Raw genomic sequence first — 13,218 nt, forward strand, 5'->3', positions numbered from 1 at the left:
GCCAGCGTCATAGGTACAGATCTGCTTACAGATGCCTTTTAAAGATGTGCTAAATTTATCAAACAACGTGGTATGTTTGATAAATTTGGCACAAATTATGGTAACATTGACTCAAGCAAAAAAAAAAAATCTAAAATGGGCCAAATTGCACAATAATACAAACAGTGATAAAAAAAAAACCAAAAAAAAAAACCCAAAAAAAAAACCTCTTCCTTCAGTAAACTAGCCGCGTGCAACCGCCAAGAGGGAGACTGATGCAGAGAGTGGCTAGCCCTCTGGAAGACGCCATACATTTTTAGAATTTCAGCTAGGGTCCTGTTGAGTACTGTAACAGCATATATAGTTGGTCAATCTGAACAGAAGTAGAGAGGAAGCAACAGCTTGAGCCTCTGCCATCAGTGGTGGCCTGGGCAGCCGACCAAGCGCCAAAGGTTGTCTGTACATTACAATTTTGTAGCTGCAAGAATGGTGCAAAACTGCAAGGTGAAGTGATCCTTGAAAGCACAGAACCTGCACAGATATGATCACATAACCATACCTGGTCCTGCAGCCAGAGGACACAACAACAAGGATACACAAGAGGAGAAGAGAGTGAGTCACGGTGTAAGAGTCTGGAGTATTGGGGGGAGGCATCTCGTCAGGAATCTGTATTTATTCCAGGCTCTAGTCTGGGGTCTGCAGTAAGTTAGATGTCTGGTCTGGGGTCTAAAATTGTTGTGCTTGCTACAGAGGCTGGGATTGCTGTAAAAGCGAGGGGCCAAAGATGCCTTGGCAGTACACAATGCTGTTGTCAGGAGAATTTGTTATGGTGGAATGCAAGCAATTCTGTCATGACATACACTAAGAAATATTTTTTTTAAACTCAGATAAAGGTCAAGTTTCATTAGTTTCATTGAGTCCAATTGCCACAGGTGTATACAATCCAGCACCTAGCCATGCAGTCTGCCTTTATGATCATTTGTGAAATAATTGGTCGTTTTAAAGAGCTTACTGAATTTGATTGAGGTCCTATAATAAGAGGCCTCCACTGCAACAAGTCAGTTTGAGAAATCTCTTCCCTCCTAGACAGGGGCGTTGCTAGGGTCTGAAGACATCCGGGGCACGAGCCCACGTGAAGCCACGCCCCCATCCCATGAAGCCACGCCCTCATCGCCACTGGGGGGGGCCTTCACAGTAGTTATTAACCCCTTTTCAGCAGTCCCCCCCTTCAGTGAATGGGGGACTGCTGAATGGGGTTAATAACTTCAGTGAAGGGCCTAGCCATCTGGGCAATCCCACAGATCCCTCCCTCCCCATATCAGTGCCATCCACAGATCCCCCTCCCCATAACTGTGCCATCCACAGATCCCTCTGCCCATAACTGTGCCATCCACAGACCCCCCTGCCCATAACAGTGCCATCCACAGACCCCCCTGCCCATAACAGTGCCATCCACAGACCCCCCTGCCCATAACAGTGCCATCCACAGACCCCCCTGCCCATAACAGTGCCATCCACAGACCCCCCTGCCCATAACAGTGCCATCCACAGATCCCCCTCGCCCATAACTGTGCCATCCACAGATCCCCCTCCCCATAACTGTGCCATCCACAGATCCCCCTGCCCATAACAGCGCCATCCACAAACCCCCCTGCCCATAACTGTGCCATCCACAGATCCCCCTGCCCATAACAGCGCCATCCACAGATCTCCCTGCCCATAACTGTGCCATCCACAGATCCCCCTGCCCATAACTGTGCCATCCACAGATCCCCCTGCCCATAACTGTGCCATCCACAGATCCCCCTGCCCATAACTGTGCCATCCACAGATCCCCCTGCCCATAACTTTTCCATCCACAGATCCCCCTCCCCATAACTGTTCCATCCACAGATCCCCCGCTGGGTAAGGTACATAGGCTCAGCAGGGCACTGGGGCCAGGGTGAGGGAGAGGGCACAGTATTCTAACTAGTCGACCAGGCTCTGGCAGACACACTCTTGAAGTATGCCGCGCTGCCGCCCTCACCTTGTTACCATGTCCAGCAGGCGCGCAGCGTGATGTGAGTCTTCAACTCTGCCACCAGCCTGCACGCTCTGCCTACGCCGGGTCCGCCCCTCCCCTATGCAGTCAGTGGCTGTGCGCTGCGCTGCTGAGTCCTAAATGAGTAAACCTCCGCCCGGCGACAGTAGTCCGCAGGTAAGTGCGGACGCGCCGCGGTACTGGTCAGGAGGGGGGTGGGGGTTTAATTGGTTGTTTGCAGGATTCGCAGCATAACATTCGGGGCACTAAACAAAACATCCGGGGCTCAAGCCCCGGATGTTTTGACCTAGCGACGCCACTGCTCCTAGATATTCCATCATCAACTGTGAGTGGTATTACTGCAAAGTGGAAGCGTTTAGGAGCCAAAGCAACTCAACCACAAAATGGAGACCACGTAAAGTTACAGAGCAGGGTCCCAGAGTGCCGACAAGCATAGTGTGTCGCAAAGTGCATAGTGCAGAGTCCAAACCTCCTCTGGCAACATCAGCACAAACATCTCCGGAAGCTTCATGGCATGGGTTTCAATGGCTGAGCAGCTGCATGGAAGCCTTACATTGCCAAGCACAATGCCAAGCGTTGGATGAAGAGGTATACAGCATTCCACTACTGGACTCTGGAGCTGTGGAAATGTGTTCTGTGGAGTCAAGCATCACATTGCTCTATCTGGCAGTCTGATAAACGAGCCTGGGTAGGGCAAATGCCAGGATAACGTTAAATGCCTGACTGCATTGTGCCAACTCTAAAGTTTGGTAGAGGATGGATAATGCTACGGGGTTGCTTTTCAGGGGTCGGCCTAGGCCCCTTCGTTCCAGTGAAGGGAAATCTTAATGCTTCAGCATACCAAGACATTTTGGACCATTGTATGCTTCCAACTTTGTGGGAACAGTTTGGGAAAAGCTCTTTTCTGTTCCAGCATGACTGTACCCATTGCATTAAGCAAGGTCCATGAAGACATGGTTGGGCGAGTCTGGTGTAGAAGAACTTGACTTGCCCGAACAGAGCCCTGACCTCAACTCTTTGCAACAACTTTGGGATGAACTAGAACTGAGACTGCAAGTCGGTTTCATTTGTTTAATTAGAGCCCACTGTGGCCCTTTCAGCCACACGGTAATAGAACGCGGCAAGGCTCTGTCACAAGCGCCACAAGACCGCGCCGTGTGGTTGTACCCTCACAGCTAAGAGCCATTGAACTAAATGGGACTAAGCGGCAATAACACACATAACCACACACAAGTGCTGCTGTTTCCGGAAGAAATGTTTTTTTTTCTAATTCTGGACAACCCCTTTAAGCCTCAGGGCAAGTAGGCTTCTGCAACTTTTGTGACTGAACTCAAGTTGTGCACTGTTCTGAATGGCCTGTAAGATTATTAACTAATCAACACCTTCAAAGGGGTAGTCCATATTTTTGACATTGATGACCTATCCACTTGAAACAGGTCCCATCAGGGGCGTAGCTAAAAGCTCATGGGCCCTGGTGCAAGAGTTCAGCCTGAGCCTTTGTGCTGCCAGACGCACCCCCCCCCCCCCCCCCCAATGTTATATTTTTGACCTAACCCCTTCCCTCCAGCCAGAGGTGTAACTTGACGGGCATGCACTTTCTATAATACTGGAATACTGGTGTGTTCTTATGAGGCACAAGGCTCTTTGGGCCACCTCAGGCTCCTGGTCCCGGTAGCAACTGCTACCTCTGCACCCCCTATAGCTAGCTCCTGGGTCCCAGTGAGAGCCGCATAAACCTGCAGCTCTCACTCCCAACACAACTCCCAGGCCACATCTTTGGTTTTACAGCACCTAAAACTATGATCTATGTGGCATTCTGTTTAAGCAGATGTGACTACTAAGGCCCCTTTCACACGGGCGAGTTTTCCGTGCGGGTGCGATCCGTGCGGCGAACGTATGGCACCCGCACTAAATCCTGACCCATTCATTTCTATGGGGCTGTGCACATGAGCGATGTTTTTAACGCATCACTTGTGCGTTCAGTTGAAATCGCAGCATGCTCTATATTTTCCGATTTTGACGTGACGCAGGCCCCATAGAAGTGAATGGGGTGTGTGAAAATCGGATGGCATCCGCAAGCAAGTACGGATGCCGTGCGATTTGCACGCATGGTTGCTAGGAGACCATCGGGATGGAGACCCGATCATTATTATTTTCCCTTATAACATGGTTATAAGGGAAAATAATAGCATTCTGAATACAGAATGCATAGTAAACCAGCGCTAGAGGGGTTAAAAAAAAATAAAAAAAAATTTAACTCACCTTAGTCCACTTGCTCGCGAAGCTGGCATCTCCTTGTGTCTCCGCTGCTGATGAACATTAAATAGAGCTTAAGGACCTTCGATGACGTCACTCCGGTCATCACATGATCTTTTACCATGGTGAATCACCATGGTAAAAGATCATGTGACGTACCATGTGATGACCGGAGTGACGTCATCGAAGGTCCTTAACCTGTATTTAATGGAGCAGCTCACCCCAGGTCCTGTTCATCAGCAGCGGAAACACAAGGAGATGTCGGGCTTCGCGATCAAGTGGACTAAGGTGAGTTAAATTATTTTTTTATTTTTTTTAACCCCTCTAGCGCTGGTTTACTATGCATTCTGTATTCAGAATGCTATTATTTTCCCTTATAACCCCATGAAGAAGTTCGGGTTTGGGTACCAAACATGAGCGATTTTTCTCACGCGAGTGCAACGCATGACAATGTTTTGCACTTGCGCAGAAAAAAATCGCGCATTTTCCCGCAACGCACCCGGCTCTTATCCGGGCAAAAAAAATGACGCCCGTGTGAAAGAGGCCTAAGGCATACGAATAGCCATGGAAGTCACAGGACCAAGCCACATCCTTGTCCTGTGGGGATTGGAAGCAGCCGGAAATGGGGCAGCCCCACAGACAAGGCAGAGACTGTCGATCAGTGACTGAATACTGCCACAAAACGCTATGGGGGAGGTTTATCAAAACTGGTGTAACGGAAAACTGGCTTAGTTGCCCATAGCAACCAATCAGATTTCACCTTTCATTTTCAAAAGGAGCTCTGAATAATGAAAATGGAATCTGAGACTTAATTCATGTTGGTTGAACTGTTAAGAAGCCATTTTTAGCTACTAATGAGCCATTGGTCACAGCAACATCCACTCACATGATTAAAGTGAGACAGACAGGCAGAGAGACAGACAGCTAGAGAAAGAAAGAGGCAAGCAGAAAAAGAGATGCAAACAGGCAGGGAGAGAGCGAGGCAGGAAGAGAAAAAGGGAGGCCATCTTCTGTGTTTATTTTATTCTTTTTTACTCTCTGCCTTTCAAGAGCCATAACTTTTTACTTTTCTGTTTACATAGTCGTATGAGGACTTGCGGGGCAAGCTGTACCTTCTAATGGCACCAATTAATTCACCATAAAAACAAGGAATTGGAGGGAAAAAAATTATTCTGTCTTTGTTTTATGGGTTTCATATTTTCACGGCATTCAGTGTATGGTAACAATTACATTAAAACTTTATTCCATGGGTCAGAACCATAAGGCCCCATTCGAATGACCGTATTTTTGCTACACATTCGATTAATTTCAATTGTGCCGCAAAAAATGCTGATAGCACACAGTGTGCTGTCCGCATCCATATGTCCGTTATGCAGTCCCACAAAAAAGACAGAACATGTCCAATACTTGTCCGTTTTGCAGACAAGAATAGGCATTGTTACAATGGGTCTACAAAAGGTCTACAAAAAAAAAAAAACTGTCTCAGTCTTCCACAAGGTCCCCATGGGGAGTGTCCCTTGCTGGAAGACCTGTATAAAAGGCTGACATGTAGCCCCATTAAAGAGTCCTGTTCTACCCTTCATGAAGTCTGGGCTCATGTTTGGGGGGTTGGAGAACTACACTCTGGGGATTGCTATAATCATTATACACTCCAGAGTATAATCCCTAGCTCTTGTAAGAGCTTGTTCCTGCATCGCTCTCTGAAATGAGAGGATCACCCACTGGAACCTGGAAACCTTGTAGTAGGGTCCGGGGTGGGTAGAAGACGATGGGATCCCAACCAATCTACGGTGGTTCGTGGGATCGGCAGTGCTTACGGTGTCGAGCGGAGTGCTTGGAGCCCTTGGGAAGCACTAGGAGCATCCATCAACGGAGGTACCAAGTCGGGCTGCTAGGAGATCTGTTACATATATAGCTTTTTTTAATTTTATTTTTGTTTTAATACTTTAAAAAAGAAGCTTTGCATCGCCATAGTCTGACACCTATAACTTTGTTGGATTTCAGTCTACGGAGCTCTGTAATGGCTTGTTTTTGAGGGGAAATCTGTAGATTTTGTTGATACAATTTTCTTATATGTTTGACTTTATGATCACTTTTTATTAAATATTTTTGGGTTGGCAGAGTTACAAAAAAAAAAACAACAACAAAAAAAATATTTGGCCATTTTGAAGTTGTTTTCCCGTTATGCTCTTCATCATATGGCATAAATACTTTTATGGAGACCAAAGAATGTATATAAATGCAGCTCATCCTGAAAAAAATACTTTTTTTTTTTTTTTTTTTTTTTTTTTTTTTTTTGTACACTGCAAAACTAGAAGCAGCAAGTGCACAAGCTGCAAAAACCTGGCAGCTGCAGGACAATAAGAGGTTCAATCAAGTAGACGGCAGGCTTACGCTCCGTATTTGTAGATGTCTGTGCAGTCCAAAATGAGGGATGTAAAAATGCTGCTGGGCCCTGCCTGCAATCAATCATATTCATGTACTGATAGGATTGCTACCAATTTTTTGGGGAAAGCACATATTGATTCACAGCCAACAGTCAGCGGAGATGTAAGCATCCAAACAGTGAAGTATATGAAGTATCTTACCCAGCCAGGATCACTGGATTATACTTAACACCTGTTTTGGTCCGTACATTGCTGAAGGTGAATCAGGTCCCCGATATAAGTTAGCAGTAGTCAGTAATCAGCACTTACAGCTTTATGTTAGCTGATCCGCTGCCGTGGTTGGCGCATGCGCGATGTGTTCTCATCGATGGCTGAGCAGCGTGGTGCCACAGACGTTGTAGATAATCTACAACAAGCAGCGGAACAGGTAGTAAATTTATCATCCGGATGCATAAGATACTGACGATAGGCCACCACTGTAAAAAGGCTGGACAACCCCTTCAAATGACCGCTTAGATGCAGTGGTCGCAAATCACCACAACATCTGAGGGGTTAAAGTCCGTAATCTGAGTTGTCTCTGATCATGGACTCTGCTGGCAGATATCTGCTGTGTTAAAGACATGTACGGCTGAAGGAGTTTATAGGGGACACAATTTCCTAAATGTGATTTCTATGTACATTTTTTAAGTCAATCTATGTATTCTACTTCCTTTCAGCACGGTAAACAGCCTTGCTTGACGTTTTCAGTCAGACCATCACTTCTGTGGGTATCTTTATCTAGGCCTATCAAGAAAACAATAGAGCTGTCATACTGTTATCCCAAGTCTACCCCTACTATTATCATGAGGTTTACCCATAAGATAACATAATTCTCTCACAGTAGCAGTAAACTGACAAAGGATTGCCTATCTATATAGGAGTTTTCTCTCTCTGTGCTGGCTGCTACAGAAGGACAAGATTTTGTATAAAATGTTAAATGGCATAGTACTGCCCAAATGAAAAAGAAAAACTGCCCCAAAAAAGTGCTTTGCTATGAATAGTGGGGGACATTTACCTAACCTGGCGTAAAAAAAAAAAGTAAAAAATTATGGTGTACGGCATATTTGCTCCATGATTTGAGACTTACTGAGCTTCATGTTATTTGCGTTAAAAGGAGCAGGGCTTAAAAGGAAGGGGCAGGGCTTCCCACTGCCCCCGGATTTACTAAAGCTTACGCCAAAAACTGGTGGCAGTTAAAGCTCAAGTCTACGCCAGCCCCTACCTTACATAGATTTGAGGCTCTGGTGCACGGAGGGCCAGAGATGTGTCTAATTTATTAGGAGGCATCTGTCTCTTCATAAAATAGACACATCTCACTCTGGTGCAAAGAATGGCGTATGGGAAAAATGAAAGGTGGAATCTGGTTGCTATGGGAAACTAAGCCAGTTCTACTTTACACCAGTTTGATAAATCTCCCCCAATGGATGTAGACCTCTCAGAACATGTTAAATTGGAAAGCTTATGTCTGCAGACTTCAATATTGTTCAGCAGTGAACCTGAAAACAGTCATGACACCAGTAAATCGGCCATGACCTCATTCTTCCCGTAGTCGGGTCTGTTAGGCTGCCGGTACACTATGTGGTCTGGCAGCTAATTGCCGAGCCGCAGCGGTACATGCCATATGAAACAAACATCAAGTCCAGCTGTGGCCCAACAATTAGTAGTGATTCACATGCAGATACCGCTGCTGGACCAAGTTGTGTATGGGCAACCTCAATGCAGACATTTGAGCAGTTATTGATTAGGGCACATTCACTTGACAGTGGGGAAAAAAAAGCATTAAAACGGTCCATTTTACTCTGTACTGTATTTGTGTGACATCTGTGAATATGATCAATGGCAAATCAATAACAGCCATACCTGGCATAGCGTGATAAATACTGGGCCAGAACTGACCGCTGTCCCTCTTCATCCACACACGGACAGTCCTAAAACAATGGCGTAAAAAAAATTCACACATATTTTAGTTACTTAGGCACAGTCAAAACATTTTTTAAAGAGGTTTTCCGGTTTTAAATTATTACATGTATTAGTTTAGAGAACATACCATTGTCTAATATAAGTTTATTTAAAATGTATTACTTATTATATTTGCACAATAGCCTCTCTCTAAGGAAAGAGAATGTTACAGCACATTTGAGTCCTGTAAAATGCATCCGCAGGAGATCCGATTAGGACTAAAGATAGTGTCAGTCATGTGACCCTCAAGCATGTCATGTGATCTCTGGCATTCATATGTATACAGTATATACAGCATTACTGCCTGCAGCAGCACCTCATCTGGTCTGTGTAAAAGCACATTGTTCTCCCCTTCATGTGTTGTGTTTGTAATTTTTTTTTTTTTTATTAACAGCATGACAACATCACCTAAAGACAGGCTGCCATTTTACATATCACCCAGAAACAGGCAGCCATGTAAAACACAAATACAGTGAAGTAGTTGTTGTAATAGCCACAATGGTTTCCACCATTACTTCTATGCAGTTATCCCATGGCGGTGTCCTGTATTCTGACACACATCCATTGAACTCTCAGCGATCACGTGTGCATGAACAGCGTGTCACTGCTGGCGGCGGTGATTGCCTGCAGCATAACGTGAGCGATAAACATTTTACTGCTGCTGGTCCAAAAGAGATCAGAGTATCGAGCACCGGAGAGGCAGCACATTAAAGTGTTATTTTTTTATACACTGCTCCTCACATCATTTTAATAAATCTGGCATAACCCCTCTAAATGGGAAGAAGCTGCAGTGCCACGCACAATAAAATAGAGAGAGTGCTGTGTCTGGTAAACAATGAAGCCGCAGCGCTCACCACACCACGGTCACCATGTGTCGAGAGGCAGGCGCCACACCTATCTGATGTTCATGGCCTATCATAAGAATAGGTCATCCGTATTAAAATCTTGGACACCCCTTGAAGGTAAGAACTAAACAATTACATTGCAATTTAACTAAAAACAGGTAAATAATATATTAACAAAACCAACCATCCCAAAATATATAAATAGATAACACATGAAGTGCTGTAAATGTCCCGTAAGAATCCAAGGCACCAAGATTCATAAAAGCAGACTCAATTTATTATGGGTGCAACCATTACGACGGGTGGAGGCCCTTCTGTGTGACATCTGCATCCTCTATAACCACACAAGGAAACAGCACAATCTGCCACAGATAAAAAGCAATGCACTTCCATATCAGAAAAAATATATTAAAAAAAAATGGAAAATTATTCTTCAGGGAAATGGTTTTTCTTCTATGAAAATTCCGGGGGGCGGGAGGTTGTCGGGACAACACATTTTTTGTGCTAATATAACATCCTGGGCACCAAACTTGAAAGTGACAAAAAAAATCAGACATTGCTTTTGAATTGTGGTTCGACAGAATATTTAATAAAAAGTAACTAATGAAACTGGTCTGGACAAAAATGATGGTAAACCTAGAAAAGATTAAAAATAATTTGACTATAGAGACATGTTAACCTATGGTGTCTCCTGCAATTAGGATCACAGGTGTCTTCAAACTTGTAAACCATCAGTCTGTCTATTTAGAGGGTGAAAAGTCATGGTGGGTACCCCACTAAACATGGACCAAAGAAAGCTAAGGAGAGAGTTGTCTCACGAGATTAGAAAGAAAATTATAGACAAACATGTTAACGGTAGAGGCTATAAGACCATCTCCAAACAGCTTGATGTTCCTGCTACTACAGTTGCACATATTATTCAGAAGTTTAATGTCTAAAGAGATGGATAATAGAAACGGTAACCAAAGAGCCCAGAACAACTTTCATAGAGATTGGAGATGAACTCCAAGGTGAAGGTACATCAGTGTCAGATCGCACCATCCGTCACTGTCTTAGCCAACGTAGTCTTAATGGAAGACGACCAAGGAGGAAACCACTGTGGAAAGAGCTTAGTGACACCTTACCGCGGAAACGGCGAGATGGGATAAACTCTACAACAGACATTGGGGGTCATTTATCAAACTAAAGTAGAACTGGCTTAGTTGCCTATAGCAACCAAACAGATTTTACCTTTCATTTTTGACAGCTCCTTTGGAAATGAAAGGTGGAATATAATTGGTTGCTATGGGCAACTAAGCCAGTTCTAATTTACACCAGATTGATAAATCTCCCCATTGTGTTGGTGGTTGCTTGCCCCTTCAGAATCCTGAAAGCATTTAAGTGCAGAAGAGGGTCATTAACTGGCTTATCAGGTCATAAATCTACAGGCCTTCCTTTCTTTAGCTCTGTCATCATAAATTATAAATAAAACAGCATAATTAACAATAAATGGCAAAAAAAAAATATGCAAAAAAAAGTTTAATAGGGTTGACAAAAAGACGACACTGCTTCTCAGAACATCTTCACAACCCCTTCAGGCGATCATGGCCAATCCTGCACATTTGGCCAAGTTTGGCCGTTTTCACACATCAGTGTTTTGATCAGCGATTTTCATCAGGGATTTTGAGCCAAAACCAGGAGTGGAGGCTACACCGAGATAAGGTATAACAGACAGCGTACAGGCACCCTTACATTCCCGCTCCATCTGTGCCTGCAGTCTATGAAGCCTCCTGAAGCAGAGATCTCACCTTTTACAGTGCACTGCAGGTGGTCGAGGAAAGCTGTGCCCTTCCAGCTGTAACATGGAGTCTAAAAGCTGCAGGTGACATCTAAACGCTCTCCAGCAAGAAGCACCTACAGCATTCACCCATATCCTATGTAACAATTACCATTTCCAGAACATCTCAGAAGAACCGCAATAATGAATGTGTGTGGGAGGAACACGCTAGTCACAGCGCTAAACATTATCCTTACTGGATCATGGAAGGAAGCCTAGGGCATTATAGCAGCTGTGGCACTACAAGTCCTATCATGCTACGCCAGAATAATGTACAATTAATTTAGCACTGTAGTTTTTGATGCGAGGGTCACATTAACGAGTTGCATTACGGGAAGGAGCGGCAGAAAATGAAATAAAATACTAAGGATTATAGAAATCCGTAGGGGAGATGTAGAAGACTACTGCAAAGAAGAATGGGAGTAGTTGCCCATGGCTGTGTATTAGGAAAATTAAAGAAAAAATGTGATTGGTTGCAATCTCCCTCAATGTAAAAAAAATATATATAATTTAAATTTTCAGTGATGAAGAATGGTGGCCAATAGTGATGAGAGAAGTGAGCTTCGGACGCTAGATTCAAAGTCGCTTCGGTCAACGCTTCATTTGAATATTGTATGGAGATTAGTTTCTGAACAGTATACAAATAAGATAAGATGCCTTTATTGTCACTGTACAATACAATGTAATACAATGTACAATACAATGAAATGTTTCGAGCAATCCTAGATGCCATGGACAGGGGAACAAGAACTGGCATTTAAACTAAAGCATTACACTAGAAAAAAGCAAAACATTGCACTAGAAAGCATTACTATTCACAGTTCACAGCATATATATATATATAGCAAGAGCAAAGTAGGGAGTGCTTGTGAGTATATATACACACTGATTCAGACACCACTGCAGACAAGAGATCATCATGGGGTCATGAATGCAGCAGTAACTTTCAGTCTGTGGTAGTTTCTATCCTAGGAAGGGGCAATAATCTCCGAGCATTTAGGAGACGGATTGCTTTGGGATAAAAGCTGTTCTTCAGCCTAGTGGTGCGGGCATGTAGGGCTCTAAGACGCCTACCAGAGGGTAGGGGAGTGAAAAGGCTGTGGCCGGGGTGAGTTGGATCCCCGCAGATAATTTTTGCCCTGTTGCTGCAGCGAGCAGTGAAGATGTCATCCAGTGATGGTAACGGAGTACCAGTAATTCTGCCAGCCATTCTGATGATGATGCGCTTGAGGGTCTTCTTGTCCTCAGAAGAGCAGCCGGAGTACCACACTGTAATGCAGTATGTGATAACAGATTCTATGGTGCACCTGTAAAAATTGACTACCAGCTGTTTTGGGAGTTGTGCTTTCTTCAGACTCCTCAGAAAATAAAGCCTCTGAAGGCCTTTTTTGGTAATTTCTGTTGTGTTTTTTATCCATGACAGGTCCTGACTAATATGAACTCCCAAGAATCTGAAACTTTGAACTATCTCCACGTTTCCACCATTAATGCTAATGGGATGGTGTCCAGAATTAGCTCCTTTGTTTTCTTGGTATTGACTATGAGGTTGTTGTTCTTACTCCATCTCTCTAGGTTCTCAACCTCTTTCCTATAGGCTGTTTCATCATTGTTGGAGATTAGGCCTATCACGGTCGTGTCATCTGCAAATTTTATAATGGTATTGGTATTGTGAATAGGTTTACAGTCATTTGTGAAGAGGGAGTAAAGGAGAGGGCTCAACACACAGCCTTGCGGTACCCCAGTGTTTAGTGTGAAGGATGAAGAAAAGTGCTTGCCCACGCGTACGATTTGTGGTCTTTTTGTAAGAAAATCCAGTATCCAGTTGCACAGGTGTGAGCTGAGACCCAAGTTGTTCAGTTTCGTTGCCAACTTGTTGGGAGGGATGGTGTTAAAGGC

The 13,218-nt window shown here is 44.3% G+C and overlaps 1 protein-coding gene across 1 annotated transcript in view; it reads right to left on the bottom strand.

Moving 5' to 3' along the window:
- WDFY2 (WD repeat and FYVE domain containing 2) overlaps positions 1–13,218 on the bottom strand; it is a 99,484-nt gene that overhangs the window by 65,343 nt on the left and 20,923 nt on the right. Inside the window, exon 2 of the mRNA XM_044285229.1 lies at positions 8,563–8,630. Coding sequence (XP_044141164.1) covers positions 8,563–8,630 — 68 coding nt within the window. The remainder of the gene's footprint in view (positions 1–8,562; positions 8,631–13,218) is intronic.

This window comes from Bufo gargarizans, chromosome 3 (assembly GCF_014858855.1).
Source record: "Bufo gargarizans isolate SCDJY-AF-19 chromosome 3, ASM1485885v1, whole genome shotgun sequence".
In the NCBI taxonomy this organism is placed as follows: domain Eukaryota; kingdom Metazoa; phylum Chordata; class Amphibia; order Anura; family Bufonidae; genus Bufo; species Bufo gargarizans.